The 24,269-nt window shown below is 40.3% G+C and overlaps 1 protein-coding gene and 1 pseudogene across 4 annotated transcripts; one reads left to right on the forward strand and one right to left on the reverse strand.

Moving 5' to 3' along the window:
- Positions 1–1,366: 1,366 nt before the first annotated feature.
- Positions 1,367–6,719, reverse strand: LOC133924263 (zinc finger CCCH domain-containing protein 28-like). 4 transcript variants are annotated; one of them, XM_062369717.1, is made up of 9 exons: positions 6,238–6,719; positions 6,022–6,117; positions 4,722–4,767; positions 4,221–4,313; positions 3,891–4,001; positions 3,488–3,566; positions 3,282–3,376; positions 3,085–3,194; positions 1,367–2,090 (listed from the first exon to the last, which is right to left on the reverse strand). In XM_062369717.1, the coding sequence occupies exons 1-8, from the start codon at positions 6,615–6,617 to the stop codon at positions 3,102–3,104; spliced, it is 993 nt and encodes a 330-aa protein (XP_062225701.1). In that variant the 5' UTR covers positions 6,618–6,719; the 3' UTR covers positions 1,367–2,090; positions 3,085–3,101. The 4 variants fall into 4 exon arrangements, with proteins under 4 accessions (XP_062225701.1, XP_062225702.1, XP_062225699.1 ...); XM_062369718.1 differs by having other exon boundaries at positions 1,367–2,135; XM_062369715.1 differs by lacking the exon at positions 1,367–2,090 and having other exon boundaries at positions 2,206–3,194; positions 6,238–6,718.
- A 560-nt stretch (positions 6,720–7,279) lies between these two features.
- On the forward strand, positions 7,280–8,489 carry LOC133925497 (putative chloride channel-like protein CLC-g; annotated as a pseudogene).
- The last annotated feature ends 15,780 nt before the right edge of the window (positions 8,490–24,269 follow it).

Raw genomic sequence — 24,269 nt, forward strand, 5'->3', positions numbered from 1 at the left:
CCCGTCTAGATCTCATACATTCGCATTAATCTCACGCACGAGGTGGATCCAGAATCAGCCCCCCGGTCGAATCTCAAAAGAGGTCCCTCAGGATCCCCGCTTACAGTATTCATCCACCGACAACTGTTCTCTGAGTATGCTTGTGGGCCTGAAGGGATGAGGAGAGTAATAGAAGGTAGGAAATAGGGTGACTGCTGAAGATAAGAAAAAATAAAAGATACTGTAATAGTATTAAAAGATGCTGTAATAGTGTTATAGGAGACAAAATTTTTAAAATGTCTGTTAGAGATGGTCTGAGTGGGAGTAGCTGCATTTCAGAAGACCTCTCTGGTTGGCTCTTCAACTATGACACCCTTGTTTACACTTCGCCAAAACGTAAAAGTTACTGGTGGCAGTACAAGCTAGAAGATCTAAAGTCTGTTTGATAGAGTTCATACTAATTCAAATTCAATGAGAAAAGTAATTCTTGTAAAAAAATAATTTTATAGTTGAAAATGATTTTCTATGGATAAAATGATTCAAGAGAAACTGTTTTTTTTTCCAACTATCAACACCTCCTTCATTTAAAGAAATCTAGTTTATTTGAAGAAATCACTAAGAGCTAAAAACTGCAAACACAGAGCTGAAAACTGCAAACCTTCCTCTTGTTTGTGTAAACACAGAGAGAGTTTCGGCGATGAGTTAGACCTCAGTAGTTTACAATCATGGTGCCAGATGGCTGGGTACATATCTAAAATAAATAAGGAAAGGACGTCACGTAAACTTATCAAACCTGCAAAGGCCAGAGAGAAGAGAGTTCATCTGAACGTCACAATACTTAAGCACTGACGTAAATAGTATAGACTGCCCTCTGCCGATGTCATTTGCTGTTCTTTAGTATCAGACAACGATGCAGGAGTGACGCCGCAGATGAACGAATTTTTTAAAACATTATTATTTTATTAAAAAATTGCAAAAAAATAATACTCAAAATCTGATATTAAGTAGAAATTGGCAGTGGGCCCTATAAGCACAGGGTATTTTAAAAAAATCATAACTTTTTTATATGATCTTAAATAGAGATGATTATTATATAAAAATTATATCTATTGATGATATCTACAACTTATAGTTAAGTATTTTTATATCTGAAACCATTTAGATGCAAAATAAAATAGTTATAAATTTTAGATCTAAAATTTATAACCACTTTTTAGGTATCTAAATAGATTCAAATAAAAAAATATTCAATTACAAAATTATATATATCATTAATAGGTACAATTTTCATATAAAGATCATTTTCATCTAAAATTATATAAAAAAGTTTAATATAGTTTGCAGGACACAAGTGGCCTACTGCCACGCAACATAACGACCCGCAAAGTGCCAAAAATATCTATTTCTGTGAATATCAGATTTAGATATTATTTTTACAATTTTCTAATAAAATAATATTATTTCAAAAAGTTCCAGATGAACGACGCTTTTTCCCGTTACTCTTTACCAAAAGCAGCGAGAACGACCTTGACCGTGCTTGCTTTCTCCTGCGAAGATAGTTTCTGCTTTACAGCTACAAATGCAGTCACAGGCAAAGTTGGTCTCTGTAAACCGAGTTCAAGCAGCACCAGTACAATGGCGCGTTTTGCATAAATCATATCACTCGGCTCGGCTCTTCAGACATCTTGTTGTCCCAATTAACTCGGTAGTAGGTACCGCTGTTCTATTTTGGCATCAAGAATACCAGAATATCCTCTGGTGCCTGTTTGAACCAGCAGCCGGCGGCAGAGAAACATCGGTTGAAGAATTGAAGTATAATGACAAAAGAAGTGGTGCTAAAGAAAGCCAATAGCGCACACAGACCAAATCAACTAGGCAAATACATAACCACACGTGATCCCCATTAAAAAGGAGTGCCTACTCTCAAGCACTGAGTAAAGTTCAAGCAACCATCTGAACATCACATGATGATAGTATCTTTTTATTCCAGGCATACATATCACTTTTAAAGGCTTTCATATTCTATGACACCTTAGCAGCACAACAGCCAGCGCAGCTGCTCTTTGGCAGCAGAAGCAGAATGAGCAGCAGAAGCAGCAGCGGCACTCAGACTGAGGAAACAAGGAGTACCCATTTGTTAAAGAGGGCTAATAGCACTGTAAATTAGATTGACAAAAATAAATACTGTGAACTTTATGCCTGCACTTTCTGGTTCAATAAAGGGAAAGAATAAAAGCAGAGTCTTGATTTTTAGACACTAAACGGTTTCTCAGTGGATCATTACATAGCAACAGCTATAGGGACAATTAATTCTATAACACCCACTGTTAGGCATGAAATATGTCAGATGACTCGGTTAACGAAAATAAATAACTGCAATGGCACTTGAAAGAAACTCTTGACCTAAAATGAGTCATTCATTTATCAACTCATTACTTAAAAAATTAGTTGGTGGGAGGGAAAACGCAGGAGCAGAGCAGATCACAAGGCCATTTTAGCAGCAGTTTCAACTTTCAACCTGCAGGCCCAACACCATAAACTAGAATATTTCTGTAGCAGTGGACTCATACTACAGGTTATTTGTCATTGTTGTGGAGTTCAAGCATCTAAGAGCAACTCTAGTGGAGGAACTTTTCCGGTTAATGAACAGAATTGATCATACCAAACTCATGCCATCAGACGTGGAATAGAAGATAACGAAGCTGATCAGACAGAAGATCACTCAAACGGTACATGTTAGCTTAGCCAAATGGCATGAGCATCCGATGGACAAAATTAGTAATCTTATATAACCAACATTTTCATTGAACTGCTTTGTTTTGATTGGACAATAGTTGTATTCCATGATGAATATTTGGAGGGTATACAATAGTTTACCCAAGTGACACGAATACTCGAATGACGAAAATCGGCAATCTTAATTTTGTTTAATATATTGCTCTAGCTGGTTTGAATGGATAAACAAAACATCCATAAAGAAATTGAGGTTAAAGTTAATTCTGTAAGACTGTAACTAGGTATTTCTGGGGAGAACTCACCATGTATAGTAATTTGATTCTGGATCTAACCAAAAAAAAAAGAGTTACTGGGTATAGTTTACTTTACTTTAGCTAACAGAAACTTCAGCCTGCGTATGGATGGTAAAAGCGACAGGTAGGTCGATTGCATTCTCCTCGTTTAAAATCACGGCAAACTTCAACCTTGTCATTCATTACCTAGAAAAGATGCAGAAAAAAAAAAACTTGTTAATTAGCTTGCAAACTGGCAGAAACACATGGCAAAGGAAAAACAAAAATACAAACCGAAGTATGTGTCTCAGGGTGTGCAAATCGGCAGGATTCTCTATTACACATATTCTTCAAGAAGTCCCTACAAACTTCCAATGTGTTCTTATTATCTGTGTTTTTCAGAAGAGTAAGTGTTTCAGGGTAGTTCATCAAGACTCGATAGCAACAATGATGGTCCAAGAAGAACAGAAAAAATAACAGTATCACCGTATGTTATTTACCAGCAAAAGTTCTAGGAGACGAAGGGGGAGGCCCCATCATCATAGGTACTCCAAGGGGTGGTGGTGGTGGCATGTAAACCTTCAGGATAATGGATAAAAAGGATGTGCACTATGTTATTCATAATCATAATCATCTTCCAATTAAATAATAATACATAATACAGAGCATGAAACACTTTTTTATACAAAGGCATGTCTTTTGTTTACAAATTCATTTTTATTGTAGATGAATTTCGAATAAATGGCAACAAAGTTAAGTTAGTTGAAGCAATACTTTCAGTTTTCTTTTCCAAGGAATTTACTATCTTATAAAATGATGGACAATTGATCATAAAAGAAATTCTCCATAATGAGTAACACGGTATTATGTTAGAGTGAGACTAAATTCAACCGAAGCACATACCATCTCAGGGTATTGAATAGGAATATTGCTCATTGGCATTGGATGTGCAACCACATGAGAGTACCTACATGATTTGCGTTCACACCGTCCACGCAAGAAATCTTGGCAAACCTTTAAAATAATTACAAAAAAACTAAATCAGACAGAATATTTTTTAAGAATTATGAGGTGTCAAATGGGCAAAGTCAGTTACAAATAGACAATGTTCTTGTTTTGAAAATTGAGTAGGCAGAGGGTATGAAAATGGAGTAGAAAAAAACTGTTTTATCTCTGTTATTTTTTGCTCGGCTATTTAGTAATATAACACTTATCATAAAGAGGTAATCTTACAATTGTACAATCTTCAACAGATGAATGGTGCAAGAATCGGCACTCATTTGCTGATCTTGAACATTTCCCACGTGCAAAATCTCTGCAAACCTGCTAAGTTTCAGAAAAGTATGCTAAGTTGGCAATCCAGAATGTTATATGCAGAAGAGAAATACTATGATAAGATAGATATATCAGCATAACTTCTGCGAAATTCTATGGAAACACTGTGCATCTAATATGAAGCAGGACTTTACACATAGTTGAACAAGACAGGTTCAAAATTCTTTGCACCTCTCCCTTGAGTTCTAATAAAAGGCTATGCGTTCCTATGCCACACTGGGCAAAACATACACCCTAATATCTAATTTGTGTTGTCGTTATGAGCACACAATCAACTATTCAACTCTTATAGTCAGCAGTTGGCGCTGAATAGTACGGAAACCTTAAACACATAGAAAAATGCCATCAAATGCATTTACCAGAAAAAAATATATGAAAGGTCAGACAAGATAAACTTACCATCTTCACCTTTGTGTCTTCCACACCAATTGATCTCAACAATAACCTACACAGAAGAAGCAAAAAAGGAGTGGAATTAGAAGGTTACAGCCAAAAACTCTGATTTCATATAATGACTAAAAAATATATCGTCCTCCCACCAGATAATTGCAAAATGCACTACAAATTCAACCAAGTTATAACATCAGAAGTAAGCATAACACACATGACACACTGCATTCTGCATTATTCTCCTCCAAAGTTTCCTCTATTCTAAAAATCCAAACTTCCTCCTAGATTGCAACCAGAGCACATATATGTGTGCATGCCCATAAGAAAGTTATATCATAAGAAGAGTGCATGATAATCAAGCAATGAATGAACCTGACCAACCTACAGGAATCTGACCAATCTACGGGACCCAAATGAACATGATGAACTTTGGATGGCTGAAGAAGCTAAAGGCTTCCCAAAACAACAGAAAAGGAGGTTGTGCGGGATTCTGTTTACTTATGGTGGAATGTATGAAGAAGCATAATAGATGAATTTTCGAAACCGAGGAGTTCATGGCATTGCAAGTGGCATTCAGAACTAAAGCGGAGCTGGATCTCTACACCTTCATAACAAGAACTTAAAATACCTATTAGTCGTGTGGCTCAGTCATCTGTAGCTTTTCTCTTAAAGTGGTGTAGTAATTCCCTTTGCTCGTCAGGGGTTTTACAGGATTTGCTACAGCACAACTGCTGGTCAGTTCCGACCTAGCAGAGCGACTTGTAAAACTCTGATTCTGCTCTAATTAATAACCGCAGAGCTCCTGCCTGCCTTTAAAAAGAAAAAAATAAGAGCAGAATTTTCAAGGAACAATGTCAAATTCCACACCAAAACAGAGCAGGAACCCAAGCTCTCTCCTAAACCAACACTCCCCAGCAGCCTGTGCACACATAAAATGTGTGGAACCACCCCTATGAGTCTGACACACCAAATGACTACATAGGTACACATGTCCGCAAAAACATGTCCATCACACATATAAACCCATCTCGATTGCAGGCACGAAACACATGTATGGACATGGAAAAACTGAGATTCTAACATTTTGGAAATTAGCCCATACAACAGGGTCATACAGTTAGCAGTTGGAATCAGGTCCAGGTGTAAGCACAAGGTTACAAGCAAGTGCCAAGCAGCTATCAAATATATATACCTAATACTGCTAGTCTGCATAAGCTTGTACATCAGTACCGGACTTCCACAACCGAAGCATAAGTAGCAAACAAAACTAATAAAACCGAAGAAACAACAATGGGGGATCAGCTCATACTCCTGGATGTGGGGAGGCGGGTGGTAGTAGCGGCATGTCCTCCCGCGGAAGCAATTGTTCCTCAGCGAATCCGCGCACGCCGTCACCTTGTTGTCCCTGACAAAATTCCACGCACACCAAGACCCAAATCAGAACAGCACCCCCGGTATCACACGTGCCCGCCCGTGGGGGGGGGGGGGGGACACGAGCAGGAGGCGAGATTTCGCGCGTTCGTACCGGTCGACGGAGACGGAGTGGTGCGGGTGCGCGTATCTGCACTCGATGTCGGAGCGGGCGCACCTGTCGCGCAGGAAGTCACGGCACGCCTCGACGGTGAGGTCGTTGTGCCGCCGACGCTTGCCCTCCGGGTGGCACTGCGGGCTGCGGCTCCGGCTCCGGCTCTGGCTGCGGCGGCCGCGCGGGGAGAGGGAGCGGGATGCGGAGCGCGGGGAGCGGGAGCGGGAGCGGGATGCGGAGCGAGTGGGGGATGGGGACGGGGACGGGGAGAGGCGGCGCTTGCGCGGTGGGAGCGGCGGCGGCGGCGGCGACGAGAGGGCAGGGGCGGCGGCTGGGTTGGTGGCGTCGGTGTTAGGGTTGGGGGTTTCGCCGGAAGCCATCGCGGGGGACGTGGTCTGTAGGAGAGAAGATCCTGACTGACAAGACGGGGATCTAGGTTTGCAGAGTTGATTTCGTTTGGAGGGTAGGGTTTGGTTGGTTTTGTTGATCAACTAAAAGACACCTCCGTTTCAAAATGAACACCACTCGAGTTTTCCTTTCTTTGGAAAGTGGGATTGTGAACTTTTTATCCAATTTCTCACGTATTTTCCATCTTTTATTCTTCTTCTATTGCTCACGTATTTTGATTACTCATATTTTATGGGTGCAAATCTCTATCACTACCACTTAAAAAATACGTAGTGGTTATCGTTCTAAGATAGATAGAACGTTCTACCTCTCCTCCTCTTTATTCCTGACAGGTGGTACCTCTTTCTCGTCCAACCTCAATCTCGTGTCCATTCTAAACTGCCTCATTCCTCTCCAATTCATACCGCCCTGTTCCTCCTCCCAATTGAGCGAAAGTGGCACCGTCACTATTTTCCACGTCTTGCCCCTACGACGCCATACCCAACGAGCCACGATCCAAGACGCAGGTCAATGCCCTCGTCGCCACTGTCATTTCAGATCGAATCGGTGGCTGAATGTCATCGTCACCGTCGTTTCTGATCAAATCGGCCACCGCAGATCTTCCCCGCCATCAACGCCCACTCGCGCGACGCCCATGGTGGTGGTGCCCAACACAACTCTGACTGAGGACCAGGCGCCATACAGAAGAAGCTATCGGCCATCGCCACTGCCAGGAGGCACTCGCGTGACGCCCAATCTCTGCCTGATCCACCAATGTTGGACATCAAACTGCCACCACTTCCCTTCTGCTTGTGTCATTTGTCTGTGTGACGGTAGCGTGGAGTGCCCGATGCGAAGGCTCCGAGGGATCCCAAGGACGGCGGCGCAGTGGATCTGGAGACTAACATTGAGGCCCCACTCATCTCCTCCGGCTCATTGTTCTTCCTGTACCCGGCGTACGGGTACGATGACAAGGGCGAGGCAATGAGGAGCAGTGCCGACGGCGGTGTTGGTTCCTCCTTGGCGGGCGCTTGTAGTCCAACACCACTTCCCAGGTTACGCTCATCGGTGCCGACGTCTGCCCCATCGAGAGCCTCGACTACAAGTATAATATGGCTCCCCGGCCTCCCGAATCTGATACGAATTGTTTGCTTCTACTTGGCCTTAGCCTCGACCAATCGATGTGTGTGCTACGCGTGCAGGATGATCGAGAATGACATGTTCAAGCAGGATTGGGGGCATGGGGGCGGGCCACATCCCGCATTACGTGGCGCTCAAGTGGGCCCTCTGCTTCCTTGTCGGGGTCCTCACCTCCATCATCGGCTTCGTCACCAACCTAGGCGTTGAGAATTTTGGTGGCACCAAGTTCGTCGTCACCTCCAACCTCATGATCGACAGTAAGTAAGAAGCACTAGCAGAGAGGTTTCTAGCACTTGATCGATTGGAACTTAGGTATGGATATGAGCTTCTGATGTTGACTCAGGACTTAGTTTGGTTAGACACGGGTTGGCGTTTGCGGTGTTCCTGGTGTCTAAATTTGGGCTCACGATGTTAGCAGTGGTGCTGATGGTGTATGTGGCGCTAGCGGCGATAGGACCAAGCATCCTGGAGGTGAAAGCCTGCCTGAACGGTGTCGACACCCCCAACATATTCTCTCTTAAAACTCTGATTGTGAAGGTATTAATTTCTATCTCTTTCATTCATACCATTTCAAGAAAAAAAATGTCATTGGTATTTTAGTGTGACACCATGTATCATTGATGGCCGACACTTGGCTGGGTGCTTAATGTGAAGTAATGCACTGGTTGATTGATTTAACGGTCTGTCATTTGAATTGTGAAGCACTTTTATAGGTTCTGATGTAGTTCTGTTTCTATTGTACTTCATTATGCCGCTAAAGTGAAATTCGATCATGTTAGAGATGGTCTACATAAGCTGGGGTGGTGAACATGATCAGGTTTGTTCAGGCTAGAAATTACGATGCGGTATTGAGCCATTCATAGAAAAGTTGAAATATAGAATACAAGTTGGATATTTTCATTGTGCCCTGCTACAACATCCATCTCTGTGTATCCCATAAAATAGTTGAATTTCACCTTAGAACCACTCTGTTTGACATGTAAAGATTTCGCTAATTTATAATAATTTTTTAGGGGAGATGTACAAGGCATCTAGGAAATGTGAACTTGTGATATGATAGCGTAGTTTCTTAGAGTAACTTTGATGCATTTAAGTAAGCTTTTATTTGGAACATGAGCCATTAATCTGCTTGACTCAACCAGTTTGATGAAAAAGTGAACATAACATGGAGAGTACTGTTGACTAGAAAATGTGTTATCTGCCATGGAGAGAAGTGTTGAAGTGTACAATGGAGTTCACATAGTGTCATGATTGGTCATTTTCGAGGAGAGAAGGTGGTGTATCATAGCTTTGATTGCGCAGAAGACGACCCCACAAGCTAGACAAAATAAGTCAGAAGGTGGTGAATGAAGTTGATGATAAGTTAAGGAATCAGATTTCGTGGAGGATGACAAGAAAGTGGGTGCAGATAATGGCTTGGCATAAGGATACCTCAAAGAATGCAGCGGCACTGTACACAAGCATTGGTGGCGCGCCGGAGCAGGAGCTCCATTTGATTGTAGCTGCTTTGGACTGTAGCTGCTGTATTACCTTCTAGCCGTGATGGCTTAGCGCATCTATTGCATCTTAGTGGACTACTGAACTGCTGCAGTACCTGCTAGCCGTGATGGCTTAGCGCATCTACTGTGTCTTACTGGACTACCGAACTAGTGGCTGCAGTGCTGGTTGAGTATTGGAGCTGTCATGTACTCGTAGTAGTACTAGTGTTGCGAACAACTAATCAAGCATGCTGCCATTTGAATCTGTGACTTGTGAGTTTGCGATGAATTGCATGCTTGATGGATGTACAAGTGTTTATCTACATGCTGCATTTGTGAGCTTGTGATTATTGTACGGAAGCTAGAATTGCATAAATGGATGCTGGATATTCTGTTGGTATATATCTATTGTCTGTTTGTACAGCTGTTTTATTGACGACATGGTAATTGTTTCTTGACGGTGAGCCCGACAGAGAGGATGCAACAAATTCCTGTTGGCGAGTTAAACCATCCTTAACCATATTTCCTTCATTTCGTTCCCTTCCCGATTCTCTTCTCCGTTCCCATTCCTTTTATTTTCTCTCATCTCCAACAGCTTCACTTCGAGGGGAATCGCGAAGGAAAATGAGAGAGAATCCCGTCTTGAAGGGAATGACCCTGGGATTCCTGTCGTGGCCTGGGCTTCCCTTCGCGGACGAGATTCCTATCGTGAAGGGATTCTCGTTCCCTTCAGCACTCTAACGGTTTCCCTTCACGGTTCCCTTCACGACAGGATTCTCAGGGTCATTTCCTTCAGGATGGGATTTTCTCTCCTTTCCTTTCGCGATTCCCCTCGAAGGGAAGCTGTTGAAAATAAGAGAAAATAAAGGAAATAGGAACGGAGAAAGAAATCATGAAGTGATCGAAATGAAGGAAATATAATTGAGAATGATCTTAGAAATGGCCGTAGAACAAACTACATACTATCCTGTCACAGCACCCGTCATGATATATAATTCCTGACACTTAATGTTTCCTGTCAGTTTGTTTCCCTGTCACAAAATCCTGACGGTTTGCTGTCAGTCACTGTGTTTGACCTGTCAAACCTCAATCCGTCAGGAAATGTTTCTTGTCAAGTTCCCTACGGGGAAGATGGATCTTTCCTGCCTGACGGTCATCGTCACGGATCTCTATTGTGACGGTTTTCAGATATTTCCTTTCGGGATTTGGTCGTCTGTAATTTATGTTCAGTGGTAGTGAACATGGTACAATTTCATGCTTACATTACATGATTCCACAAGTACGAACGGTTAGAACATATGGTCTTCGTCCATTATATTTGAGAATAATTCCCAATAAATTTTAAAAGCTCAATATATGAAGGGATAATGTAGTTCTTTAGTTCAATCTTACTAGTGAGAATGAAAAGACCAACTTAAAAGGAGTTGTATCTTCTATCTCATTAGCTTATATGGATAGAACTAGAAGAACATAAGTGTGCTCGTCTAGACGAGCCAGGGTAGGGATGAAGGGTGCACAACACATGTGTCAATAGTCCATTGAAATTAGATCTAGTAGCTTGTGTAGGTACAGCCTTATTTTACAGTTTTTATTCAACGGTCACCACAAGATATATAGGAGTTAGAGGTTTTTGCATCTTCCTCTCTATTGCGCTGCCACATGTTGACTATTCCATCCCACTACACCGACGTGTACCGACAATTAGAATAGCAGGTCTTCAGAATCTATCGCCTAGAGATCCTACACTAAGAGATGACGAATAAGGTTCTGGAAAACGCTCGGCGCAACTGCTCACCATCTATTTCCGTACATGCTCTTCGTCATTGTCTGTTGCATCGTCATCACGAGGGTATCTACATTTTTTCTGCTGATCACTGTGATCAAATATCTTATTTCTCATATGTGTCATGCTTAAGATTCTGTTATTTCTGTCATCGAACATATTAGGGAGATATATGTGTAGCTTTGCTACATACATATCTAGGATATATATATACTTCTACTATATAATTATAGTATTTTATCGGTTTGTATTCATAATTTATCTATGGATTAAATTAAATTTGAAAGTGTTCTTTTATCTAACACAAACTCAGGTCAGTTGTCTGATAACAACATGTGCCAACCTAAGTAGCACTGGATAGGCTGAAAAGGAAAAAAGAGAGTACATAATCCACTAGTTGTCAAACGATGAGCGCACATATGCAAACATTTAAAGACCAAGTAGCTCCGGAATGCAGATCAGCTGGCAAGCTGTGGTTGGCCAAGTTTTTGCAGCTTCCAAAATCTTCAGATCAGGCCTGTTCCTCTTAGCACCTTTGGTCACCTTGTTATGCTCTACGGAAACGTCCCCGTGGTTGCCGAAGCTGATTTCTTTCTTCTGCGGTAACGCCCCCCTGCAGAAGCTCTGCCATGTCAAGCGCCGGCTGATCCATGGCGAGTTGTTATATCGCGCGCGTGGTCGTTCTCACCAAGGCTCTTCTCCAGCTTGGCGTAGCCCATTCAATGTACTTCTGGTACAAAATTCTGCAGCGGTCAACGTTGCCGAGCTGCAGCTCAATGCCGATGTACTTCCTGAAGATCTTGTCCTTCAGAGCCACTCCAATGGCGTTCCCAAGGATTCACCGCGCGGCCGCGAGATTCTTCTATCGAATTTCGAACTGGGCCGCCATGATCCACACCTTCAAGAACGAAAACTTCCCTCGTGGGATCAGCCGCATGCAGTCTCTATAGACGGATTTTGCCCTCTCCACGTCCTGCGCGTCTAGCTCTTCATACAGAGCACGCATGATCCAGAGATAAATGTAGCGCCGCCAGTGCCATTTCTGCTCCGTCGGCGACACGTTGGCGACGGCCCTCTCGTATGCCTCCCGGACCCTGTCGATCCTGCTCCTTGCGCTCTCCTCCAGCCTACTAAGATCGAACCACCCGTCGTAGTCCAAAGGGTTGTTGGGCACCGCGGCCTGCTATTGCAGCCTACGCTTGGCGACACGCGGTCCAGCGCTCAAACACCTGACGGCGCCAAGCGCCTCCTCCACGTTCGCATACTTACCATAGCTGGTTGACGCGCGTGAGGACGACAACCGCGCGGTCCCAGACGTTGCGTGCGCGAGCGACCGACGTAGCGGTTGCGCGCCTCGAACGCCGCGTAGTTCACCCACAGGCCACAACGCATGGTCGCGTCGCGCTGCGAGGTGGCGTCCAGGGCATGCTCAAAGACGGAGCGCGAGCGCGGGGCAAGTCGCGCCGGGCCTCCTCCCAGACAGCGGGCTTGGTCAGCGTACGTAGCTGGTCCACGTGGACGAGGGGGAGGCGCCGCCACGGCGGACGAGGGCCTCGAGCTCCTGGCGTTTGCGGAGGCGGTGCCCCGAGAGCTCATCCGAGTCCGCGATGTCACGCCTCGGCGGCTGGAACTCGGGCTCCCGACCCTCCCGGGCTTGGCGGAGTAGCTGCTCCTCCGCCGTGCATGATCTGGACCGGGGCGGAGTAGTTCTTGTTTTTCACGTGGCCTCTACTACTGGAAACACAGGCCCTAGCCATGCTCGACGAAGGCGAAGTGCTTCGCTTCCGATTACGTGTTGCTCGAAGGTATTGCCTCCTGTCCTTGATGAGTCTGTGTTAGTACAACTCTTGGATAAGGTTTTTAGATCGGGATCCTACATATGATCGTTTTTCACTGAGCAAGATCAGATGGTAAGATCACGAATCTATGGAATTTTTATTTTTCGAAGTTTACATTATTTTTTATATTAAAAATATATTTAATAAGTATGAAACATCATTAAATATAGGTTCTAAAGATATAAACTAATAAAACTTAATTATATATAGATCTTAGAGATTTTGTGAGATACTATAAAACTCTCATATAGGATTATAGGATTGAGATTCTATATAGGATCTTATTAATTCTATGAGATTGTACAAAACTCTCGTATAGGACTATGATACAATAAATTTAAGATACATAGTAAAATAAATATTGTTTTGACTTTATAATATTATAAAATAATAAAAATTTTAGATCTGTATCGGCATCCTAACAACCTTGCTCCCCCTAATACTTGTAGCCCATTCGTAGTACGACTCCGACTCAATACGACATATCCAATTCAACTCAATGGCCGTACGAGCACCTGCGCCCCCGACAGCTGTGAAAGCTGACGGCCCATTAGGGATGCATGTGGATCTAGCCGCGCAGCCCACTGCACGTGTTCTTTTTTTCCTTTTGCTATTTTTCTAAATTTTTATGGGCCTTGTGTTGTATGTTTTCCGAGGGGACCCTTTATTGTAGATTTTTTTCTAAAATTTGTTTATTCATTATTAATTTTACAAAATTAGGTCTCCATTTGGAAATTTTACATAAAAAGTCCCCTATCACCAAATCAATAGGCGACAAGGCCTAATCGCCTAAACATTGGGCAACTTTTGCAAAAATCACTCATTTATTATGCGACATTTGCAAAAAAAAAAAATCACAAAAAATGCCGTGTTTCTTTGTTCTTAACCTTCAAAACACTATCTAAATAATTATGAAAAATTCTTATAAAATTTAGTGGTATAGATGATACTTCCTTCAAGTTCTCCACTAAATTTCAGACTAAATAATGTCTTGTACAATGCGAAGCAAAAAAGGTAAGTTTTTATTTTCCTGAAATTTGATATTTTACTTCTCATTGTAAAATTCGTTGTTACAGCTGAAATTTTATGAAGCACTTGAAGAGATTATACTCTGGAATACTATTTTTTTAGAATTTTTTGTGATTATTTGGATGGTATTTTGAAGGACTAAGTAAAGGAACACAATATTTTCCTGATTTTTGGAAATAATCTCCAATGAAATGGCGAATTTCCCTTGTCGCCCAATAGTTAGGCGATATGGGTCTATTTGTGTGAAATTTACAAGCATGAAACTAATTTTTTAATATTAATAAAAAGTAAATATATTTCCAAAAATGTATGTCTTGTGGGCCTAACCGAATCAGCCCAATCAACCAAACACAGCAGCATTACAACCCTGAAATATGCCTCGTGAAATAGGCAAATAGCCAATGCCCAATGCTTCTCTAGAGATTTTGTGATAAGAAGTTCTAGCACAAGATGATAAAGGTTTCTAGTGTCTAGAAGAGAAAATGTGACATATTAGATTGTGTATTAGATCAAAGTATGTCAGTACTAATAGTTTGACCTTTTTAGAAAAACAAATAGAGGCTCAAATATAACCCCAAGACTCCAAGAGAATTTACGACGTTTAGGATATCGATACGGACTTTAATATGACACTTTGACTCGTAATTTCTAAAAAAAAAATGACATTTCAAATAATGATAATTAAATATTATGAAAATACTTTTCATGATGAATATAGTAACATCTTTCTTACATTATCAATCTAAGTAATTCTTTATATATTGATGATCAAAATTAAAAAAATTGATCGGTAGGCAACGGAGCTAGAAAAAAAAATCAAATGAGAGCCAATTAGGATGAATTGAGTATTAGAGATGCTAAATAGAGGAATTTTATTATTATACATATTTTTTTGTGTTATAGAAGAAATCATCAACCATAGGGAGGCCAGGGCTCCTGCTAACCCCTCCCTGGCTCCGTCTGTCGGTAGGAATCCTAAAACAACATACATTCCAAATCAGATAGGTAGAATATCCAGCAGCGCGGGACGACTGTCCTAAGGAACTCAAAAATATGATTAATCCATTATGCAATAACAACTACGTCGGTTTATGTGTAGAGGTTAACTATGAAAAAAGGTTTTTCTTAGCTGGGCAAAGGGGCACACAATCCTTTTTGACGTCCCTCCGCCCGTTCTACTTTTTTTAAATAATGGAATAACAAAATTCCTCTCTTGTGATTCGTTTCCGAGTTTTGTTTCCCACCGTAACATTCCGTTATAGCTGTTCAGAAATCAGAATCTTGGCGAAATTTCTATCGAATCCTGGGGCCAGCCGCGTGGATTCCAAACTAATCACCAACTCTCAGCTTTCACAAGCCAAGCATAAGAATCGAAAGAAAGCATTCCGGTCGGGCAATCGATGTTTTTCTCGCACACACGGTTTAGCATCTCACACTCACAGCATGCAGCAACTGACAGTATCAATTATCGAACTTATTCTGGAAATAAACCTGCTGTTTGCTAGTAGCTAGCTCAATGGCGCCAACAAAAGGAGGCGTTAGCCCGTCATCACAAGACCCCCAAGGCATGTCTCGGTCCCGGAGGAGAGGCAGCCATCATGGTCCCGGCGTGGTGCTGGTGCGTGCCCTCCCTCCTCCGCTACGTCGCCACCGCGGGCGTGTCGTCAGGCGATGGACCGGTGGGCCGTCGACGCCGATCGCCAGGACCGCGACACGCGATCGTACGTCACGCCGCAGGGAGTGACCACCGACCAGGGCAAAGAGTTAAGCAGCAACGAGAATATACGGTGTTAGCCTCTAAAGACTAGTCTTAAATTATACTATTACCACTATTATTTTTTTATTTGTTTATTATATTGTGCACAGGTATTAAGAAAAATATCGGGCACATTACAACAAATTCTCTTATCTACGACGAAAGTGCCCGTGACGAAACTTGAAAATGTCACAAAATATGTATTATTTGATGATGATTTAATGAATTTCGTCATTAGAAAGGGGCGGGTGGTTTTGTCACGTAAGTTTGCGATGAAGAAAATTATTTGTCACAAAATAGTGAACAGGTAATGACAATATGCTACATTCGTCGTAGAATATGATATGATTTGTGATGTTATAGAACACTATTATCATCAAATTTATGTGACAACCCTACTAAAAGCTCATGACGAACGTGGTTTGATCACAAAATGGTTATTTGATATTTTTCAGAGTTTATTTGATCTTCTTTGAATTTACCAAAATAGAATTATTTTAATTTATAAAATAAAGACAAGCCAAGACCCATTATTATAGGCTGAAAGACCATCATCCATCAGCTAATTATAGATCAAGACATTTAAATTGAACTCGGATATAAAACTTCATAAAAACAAACTTTGCATAATGTTTCATGTGCTTAATTGGTTGCTTATGTAGTTTTATTGGATTTTTGTTTGAGAATTTAAACTTGGACTTGAGTTCATAGTTTAATCTAAAAATAATTTTACAAAAGGTAGTTTCCCTACATTCTCTTTTTGCCTAGTTGCTTGTGTAGGGAAAGTTTGTTATATTTTTTTTTTACAGCATGGTCATTTCAATGTATTTAGACCCATATAAATCAATTAAATTGGCAAAGCATCTAGATATTAGAAACATGTTAGAAACATAATTCTTTTGGAATCAAATTAGACCAAAGTCAAAAATACCTTTTTTTGAGCGGAAGGGGAGGGATTTTGTTTATGTGCTAGCACAATACATCCTATTTTACAGCCGAAAACTTGATCCTCCACGACCACCTGCAAAGAAGCCTGTGGCCTGTAACTACTACCCACCCAAGAGATGACAGCAAGACCCAAACCCTCCGCAAACAAGGCTAGCAGCACCAGTTGCGACACCGATGCCCCAACAAAAACAACACCTAACACACCCATCACATAACCATATACAAACTTCGCACAACTCCCACTAGAGATGAGGTCACAAATACCGACATCTTGTTCGAATGTACTCATGGTAGTTCTTTACATCAACTTACTACACATGTGGACCCCAGTAAAAATCCCAACTAAGTTCGGTCAAATTTTTGATTTGGCGTCGGACCATCTAAATTTTTCCCACCTCCCGCGTCGGTGTGGCTCAATCCAAATCAAAAAGCGCACAAGTACAACCCATACCCAAAACCCTATCTAGTTTCCCTGCCTCCCAGCTCCCACCTCCTAGCCGCCATTCGTGTGGTCGTCTCAATGGCTCACCACCTCCTCCACCGCGCCTTACTCCACCTCCAGCCTCCGCGCGCCCGGTTCCCTGTTGCCTCTAAGGTCTAACCATCGGTTTGGTGGATTGATTCAGATGTGGCTTGGCCTAGCTTGAAGTCCTGCTTGCTGGTGGGAAAAGGTGTGGCATTTTTAGGGAGGTTTGGTGCGAGATCTGGCGAGCAACGAGATGCAGCACAATCAGCGCAAGAAGGTGGGCTCGGATTGAGAGATCTTAGTTCGTTTTGAGCATTTCGATGCAGCCGTGTTTCAGCTTGGGTTGAGCTCCTCCTTCGGCTGCTTTGTTATGTTGATTTGGGTCTCTGTTCGCCGAACTGAACTGCTTGCTGGTAGGAAAAGGTGTGACCTCCCAAGTTCCTACCCGTCCATGCATTCCCACTTTACCCTCTTCTTCTTCCACTCCCTCTTCCTGTTCTCCCAACTTTTTTTTTTGTTTGAAGATGATTTGGGTCTCTGCAAATTTACTTGCACTAGAGCACCCATGTGTGCAATACATATAAATCCAATTCAGCCCAAAGAAGGAAACTTTGTTTGGTGTTGCAGTGTCATCGTATCAAAATTGGCTCCATTAGGGGATTTCTATATAGTACCTTTTAGTTTCTTGATTAGAATTTTGATTCCATGTATATGAATGCGCATGTTTATGCTCCAATGCTGTGTCCAGTGGGTGCCAGGATTCCTGCTACCCAGGTATAGGAGCAGGAGCTGATTGCATACAAGGAGATGGAGCTACGAAGAATCAGCTACTGTTTGGATCGGTTCCTACTCATGTGTGCACAAGAAAAGGTCTGCTACTCTGCTTCATCCATTAATTTATGATACCCCCTTATCTTCAACTCTGGAATTGGAGAGAAACAAAGCTATGTTTTAAGTGTAATCTCTCAGAGTGCAATGCAAATAATCATTTGCCGCACGAATATACCAATGCAAGATTATACTGTAGGATGTCATCTGACTAATCCATCCATCATGATTATATTGCAGTTTCTTACTCTGTTCCTTATTGTTTTGGTAGAACTTATCAGAAAAATTAATTCTTATTTTGTCATGTAGATAGAAGAGACCAATGTGAAAAGTTTTTACCAACCTTCAAAGTTTTGAACAAACACAAAGTCACTATCCAGTTTGATGTAGTTCAGTTCATCAGTTAATATTCTATTCTGTTTTAAGAACAAATAATTTCAGAGATTAAGCTTATGTTGTGTTATAAGTTATTAAAACTAGATAGGTGGGCATATGATGCGTAAAATTATTAGGGGTGAATATTAAAGAGAACTTAATATCTACATTTTCTCAGTAGAAAGAAATTGAGAGCTTGAAGAAGCAAGTTGAAGCAGCAAGAAGCAAAAGAGAATTGATGACCTTTTACGCTTCACGAGCCAATCACCAAGTATCGGTTTAGGTTCACCTTCTTCAAATATCCGAATAGCACTTATCTGAATGGGTACCTTTTGAAGTTTATGATGATTGAGTGGTCTTGTAAAGTTGGGTGTCCTATCTTTTGAACTATGTTTCTAGTTTTTTTGTTATGGAGACGATTAATGTTGTGGAACATTGGAATCTTATGTGATGAACTTATATTATGAGATGCTTGTGATGTTTTGGGTGTTCCATGATGCTTTTCTACCTATATGATGCAAATCGCTGTGATGTGTGATGTTACGATTCAATGACGAAAATTTCATTACAAACAATCAATTCCCATAAGCGTAGTAGTGATGCTATATAGTTTATCTGTGACAAAACTTAAGGTCACAAAAATATCGCACCTTTAGTGACCATAATTTTTTATCACGAAATGTCATGCCTAGAAAAGCTCATGACGAAACTAATCCTTTTCATGACAAAAAGAGGACTTGTTTATGACGCATCACATTTTGTCATAAAAAGGTAGTTCATGCTGTTCTTTTAGTGACGAAAATGAAGAAATCAATGACGAATTTTGTTGACATTTTATGAAACAAATAATGATCACAAAATTTAGTGACGATTTCTTACACATTGTCACCAAGTATATTCTATGACGCAGATTATACGATGAATTGTGTAACATAGGAAATTTATCACTATTATAGTTTTATGACAAAATTTTAATATACCGTGACGAATACTGATTATCATAGAAACTCAAATTTCTTGTAGTGGCAATTCTCAATGCAAATGTCTTAGAGTGGTGTATGTCTACTTTCACATCATAGACACTAGTGTATAAATTAGCTCTTCAATGCATAGTTTATTCCACATCTCAAAATGAATCCATATTTAATTTTCTATTGCTTTCAATTGGTTTTATTGTTTAATGGAACACATGAACATAGACATTAAACATTCCACTGTATTTCTTTGCTTGTTTCTTGTGTTGAATATTATACCCAGCTTATGTCTTTAGAAATACACTACCTCTCTATCTCTTTTTTAATTTTCTACCATATCACCATAAATCCTATATGACATGGTCATTAAATGTCTAAGACATTATCTATGGTGGAGCATTGGAAATGGCCTCATATGTCCCTATCTTTTTACTAAAAGTATGCTTATTAAATTAGTTTGTCTCCCCAATCACCCATAATGATAAATGAACAAAGAATTAGATATTAAAAAAATGTAGCAAACACTAAATAAAGTACAAGTTTACAGCTTTGTCCTTTTTGGATCCTATAGCATGCCTGGCTACTGGATAGGGCAGGACCACAAGGATACACACATATATATTTTTTTTGCGGGTTGCTACACATATTTTTCTTTTCCTTTTGAGAAAAAATTGCTGTCCAGAGTGCTATTAACATGCCATGATGCCGAGATGGACATATATAATATAATTAGGCTAAATTAAACTAGTTGTGTGGACCTGGCTAGAACTTTCTAATCTCAGCTGCTTGGAAGTGGAAGGCCCCTCATCCTTCGTGCGGCGGCGTTGGAGCTGGACGGGACGTGTGTGGCTTAGGATTCTCCACATCAAAGTGGTGCCGCGTTAGGTTAGTGGCGGCGACGCTCTGTCATGTCAACTCGCAGCCGTGGAAAGAGGCGTCATCCATCATCACGGGCACGGTGTTGGTCAGGCTGGTCGAGCTTGTCTCCCACCTCCGCGCCACTCCCGGCGCAGAATTATTAGCCCTCCCGGTTCGATCGGCTGGGCAATTGGCTCCCACTGACGAGAAAAGAAGAAGAATGGATGGATGTCCTCATCGATTCGTAGACAGTGGTCCACATGGAATCTATTACTCTAGTACTCCATCTTATCTCGATCAGATTATCTGTCACTGACGAGAAAAGGAGTATCTGGTTCAGAAATGTCAATATTTCCTGGTCAGCTTATCTCGAACTCAGAAGAAAAGAAGTTTATATTCCTGACATGACGCGTGCAACTACTGATCAATGCATATATATTGTGATCACGTATTCATGTGGTGGTATGTTTTTTTGTTGCAGAAGATAATTAGACCGGCTGACGATGAGCTCCGGATGGGGTTCGTTTTCTCGCGCGTCACGACCGTGAAGGCTTATTGTAAGTAGAAATAGAGAGTAGAATAGAAAGACTCAAAGAATAATCGTTTGTATTTACTGATTAATAATATTTATATTTTATAGTATATGAATAGTTATGTTTGTGACGGTTGGGATCAGTAACTGCTAATTAGTTACTCTTTAATTGATTACATGGCTAATAAATAAAGGGCGTCTATTCGTAACACTCCTCATTGATCAATTATCCATAATGTAAATTTTTGTTAAAAACTACTTTAAAACTCGGTGAGAAAAAATAAAGAGAAAATAATATGGTGATATGTCATTAAAACTCCTTTAAAATTTAATAGAAAAATATAAGGAGAAAATGATATGATATAATTGATTATTGTCTCATTGTAAACTCATATGAGAAACCTAGATAGAAAAAACTTATTGATGAGCTTAGAGAACAATAATCATGATCTATAGATCATATTAAAACCTCAGAAAAACATTTGAGAAAACAGGAGGAATAAGTAGATATTGACTCATTAAAAATTTTATATGAGAAACGTATAGGAAAAACTTATAAAGAAAAAAATACAATATAAATGAGCAGGTTATTATTCAGGGATCAACTCCCCTGAATCTTGCAAATCTCATAGTCATCGCATACTAATTCTGTGAATATATTTTTAGAATGTGAAAGTTAGTAAGGACTTAGTGAATAAATCAGTAAAATTATTACCTGATTTAGTTTACAAGATTTTTATCTCCTCATTATTTTACAATTTATGAGAATAGAATAATTTAGGAGCCATATGTTTAGCTATATTATTCTTTATGTAACATGTATGCATTTGAACGATGCATGTAGAATTATCTTCATAGATAATGGTTGATGATTTAATGGAATCAATACCATATAATTATTGTACGTGGTTTATCATTCTGCGAAGCCACACTTATTCACATGATGATTCATATAATGCAATTATTTTAGAATAATTTGTGGATGTAGCCACTAGAGTCTATTTTAAAGACTTTCATAAAATAGTTGTTCCACTGTATAAGAACATGAAGCATATCTGTGATCTGGCATTATCGGGATCTAATAAGTAGCCAGTATCGGTGTATCTAATCATATTCATATCTTATTTTCTTTTAAAGAAAAGACCAAGATCTATGGTGCTATAGAGATATCAAAAGATATTTTTGACTCCTATCCAATGACGTTTAGTTGGAGCAGCGATATGTCTAGCTAGTAAATTCACTGCAAATGCAATATCAGGTCTCGTGCAATTTACAAGATACATAAGTGCTCCCAATGACGCTAAGATAAGGAACTTCGGGTCTCAGTATCTCTTCTCCTTTCTCCCGTGGTCTAAATGAACCTCTCTATATCAAGAGATCGAACAACCATAGGAGTCTGGAATGGATATGATTTATCCATATTGAATTTCTCCAATATTTTTGGGTATATACGGTTTGGTGTGCTAGAATACCTGAAGGAATATTCTCAAGTTATATACCCAAACAAAATTTTGTTTTCCCCAAATCCTTCATTTCAAATTCCGTCTTTAGATGATTATGTGCTTCATCTATATCTATTATATTTTCAATAATATTCAGATCGTCGACATATACAGATATGATGCAAAATTTATTGAGGACTTCTTTATGAAAACACATGGGTAATCATCATTGTTGGAGTAACCTTTTGAAGTAGAAACTCTTTCAGTCGGTTGTACCACATTCTTCTCAACTGCTTTAAGTCATATAATTATTTTTTAAGCTTTACACAATACATGTCACGGTTTGCGTTTGGATTCGGAATTTGATTCCATCAAGAACCTTCATGTATATGTCCAAATCAAGTGACCTATATAGATATGCGATCACTACATCCATCAATTTCATAGATAGATGATTTTCATCTGCTGATGAAATTAGAAATCGGAATGTGATTACATTCATTACCGGAGAATAAGTCTCATTAAATTAATGTTGGATCTCTGCGTGAACCTTTATGCTACAAGTCTCGCTTTGTATCTCACCACCTCATTGTTTTAGTTCCATTTGCAGATGAAAACCTACTTGTATCTCACAGGAAAGATGTTACGAGGAGTAGGTATTATTGATGTGAATACCCCCCCCCCTTTTGGAGAGCGAGTGCAATTATGCCTGGATTGCATCCTTTCATTGTGCCCAGTCCGAGCACTTGCGACACTCTGCCATGGTCTTAAGATTTGGATCATTGTGAATGTCATTTGTAATCTTTAAGAGAAGTAAGTATCGACAATTGTAGTTTCTCGGTCAAATGATTCTCCAGAATCAATATAATTGATGCAAGTTTCATCTACCCTCTCTGACTTATCTTGATTTCTCATTACAATAGAGTTAGGGTGTTCCAATATCCCAGTATCAATATTTGTGTGCACGGTTGAGCTGGGATGTGGATGTTGATCTCCACTGGATGTATAATATCCATATGCTACTTTGTTTCCGCGGTAGCTTGTAGGAAGCTTTGTCTTTTTTGAATGTACTTCTCTCTCTTATTTTGATTTAGGAATTGAGTGGTTTTGTTTGGTATCTCCACTCTTTCTTGCACATTACAAGTAGGAATGTAGGATTTAGTAACACATTTGTTATCAATAAACACATCTAACAGTTTATTTACAATATGTTCCAAATTTATGATTCTCTGAACTTGGAGTTCAGATTCTTGAGTACGTGGATCTAAGGAAGAAATTTCTATGGCATTCTAATTGATTTCTTGGCATTATTTCTGGTACTTGAAATCACCACCAAATGCCGGGAAATGCTCCTCGTCAAATATGCAGCCAGTGTATAAGACTATAAATAGGTCCCCTGTGAGGGGCTTAAGGTATTTTAAGATCAACGGAAAGTTATACCTTCACGTAGATCCCTACTTTATTGTGTGAGCTCATTGATGTACGCTACGATGGTGAGATCGGTACGTATACAGCGCAATCGAACTTTCGTAGATGGGAAATGCTACTAGGATTTCCACGTACTAACTGTAGTAGGGAAGCTGTGTGATATGCAGTTGGTCGTAATTGAATTAAGTCAGCACTATATAACTTGCATGACCCCAACATGAAGTTGGTAAGTTACAATTATGCAATAATGGTCGTGCGATGAGCTTGACTCTCTTGATGAGTGTGAGGAATCATCTAAATAGTATTCTAATTAATCATTAAATTAATCATTTCTATAATCATGACTGCAATAATTAACCAGATTACCATTTTGGTAGTCTCGGTATGTGTTTTGTGCCCAAGATCGGAACACACGCCTTTTCGAACATATGTCGTTAGAACAAAGTTTAATAAAGAGTGAGTAAGGAAATTACATTACAAGTCTTTAAGTATTTATAATTTCTGATAATTTATAGAAAAAGAGAGTTAGGAGAGTAAAGGAACATATTCACCTCTTAGCCAAAAGAAAAACTACGCAGCGAGAAGATGACATCTATAAATAACAAAAGATAGGTGGAGCCATATGCCCTTAGGCTCCACCTCAAAATCGCGTCACTCGAGTAATTTGCACTACTCATACCTGCCACATACATTGGCGGGTGTGAAGTAGCCAAATACTAGCTCATCCTCACCTGCAAAACCTAAAAGAGCAATGTGAGTACGAAGGTACT

Source organism: Phragmites australis, chromosome 7, assembly GCF_958298935.1.
Source record: "Phragmites australis chromosome 7, lpPhrAust1.1, whole genome shotgun sequence".
Classification (NCBI taxonomy): Eukaryota; Viridiplantae; Streptophyta; class Magnoliopsida; order Poales; family Poaceae; genus Phragmites; species Phragmites australis.

Excerpts from the sequence above, each read along its gene's own strand:
- LOC133924263 (XM_062369717.1), bottom strand. The coding sequence starts at position 6,617 with ATGGCTTCCGGCGAAACCCCCAACCCTAACACCGACGCCACCAACCCA. Across the intron at positions 3,377-3,487 it reads GTCTCCTAGAACTTTTGCTG|ATAATAAGAACACATTGGAA; the intron begins GTAAATAACATA and ends TGAAAAACACAG. Across the intron at positions 3,195-3,281 it reads ACCCTGAGACACATACTTCG|GTAATGAATGACAAGGTTGA; the intron begins GTTTGTATTTTT and ends CATCTTTTCTAG.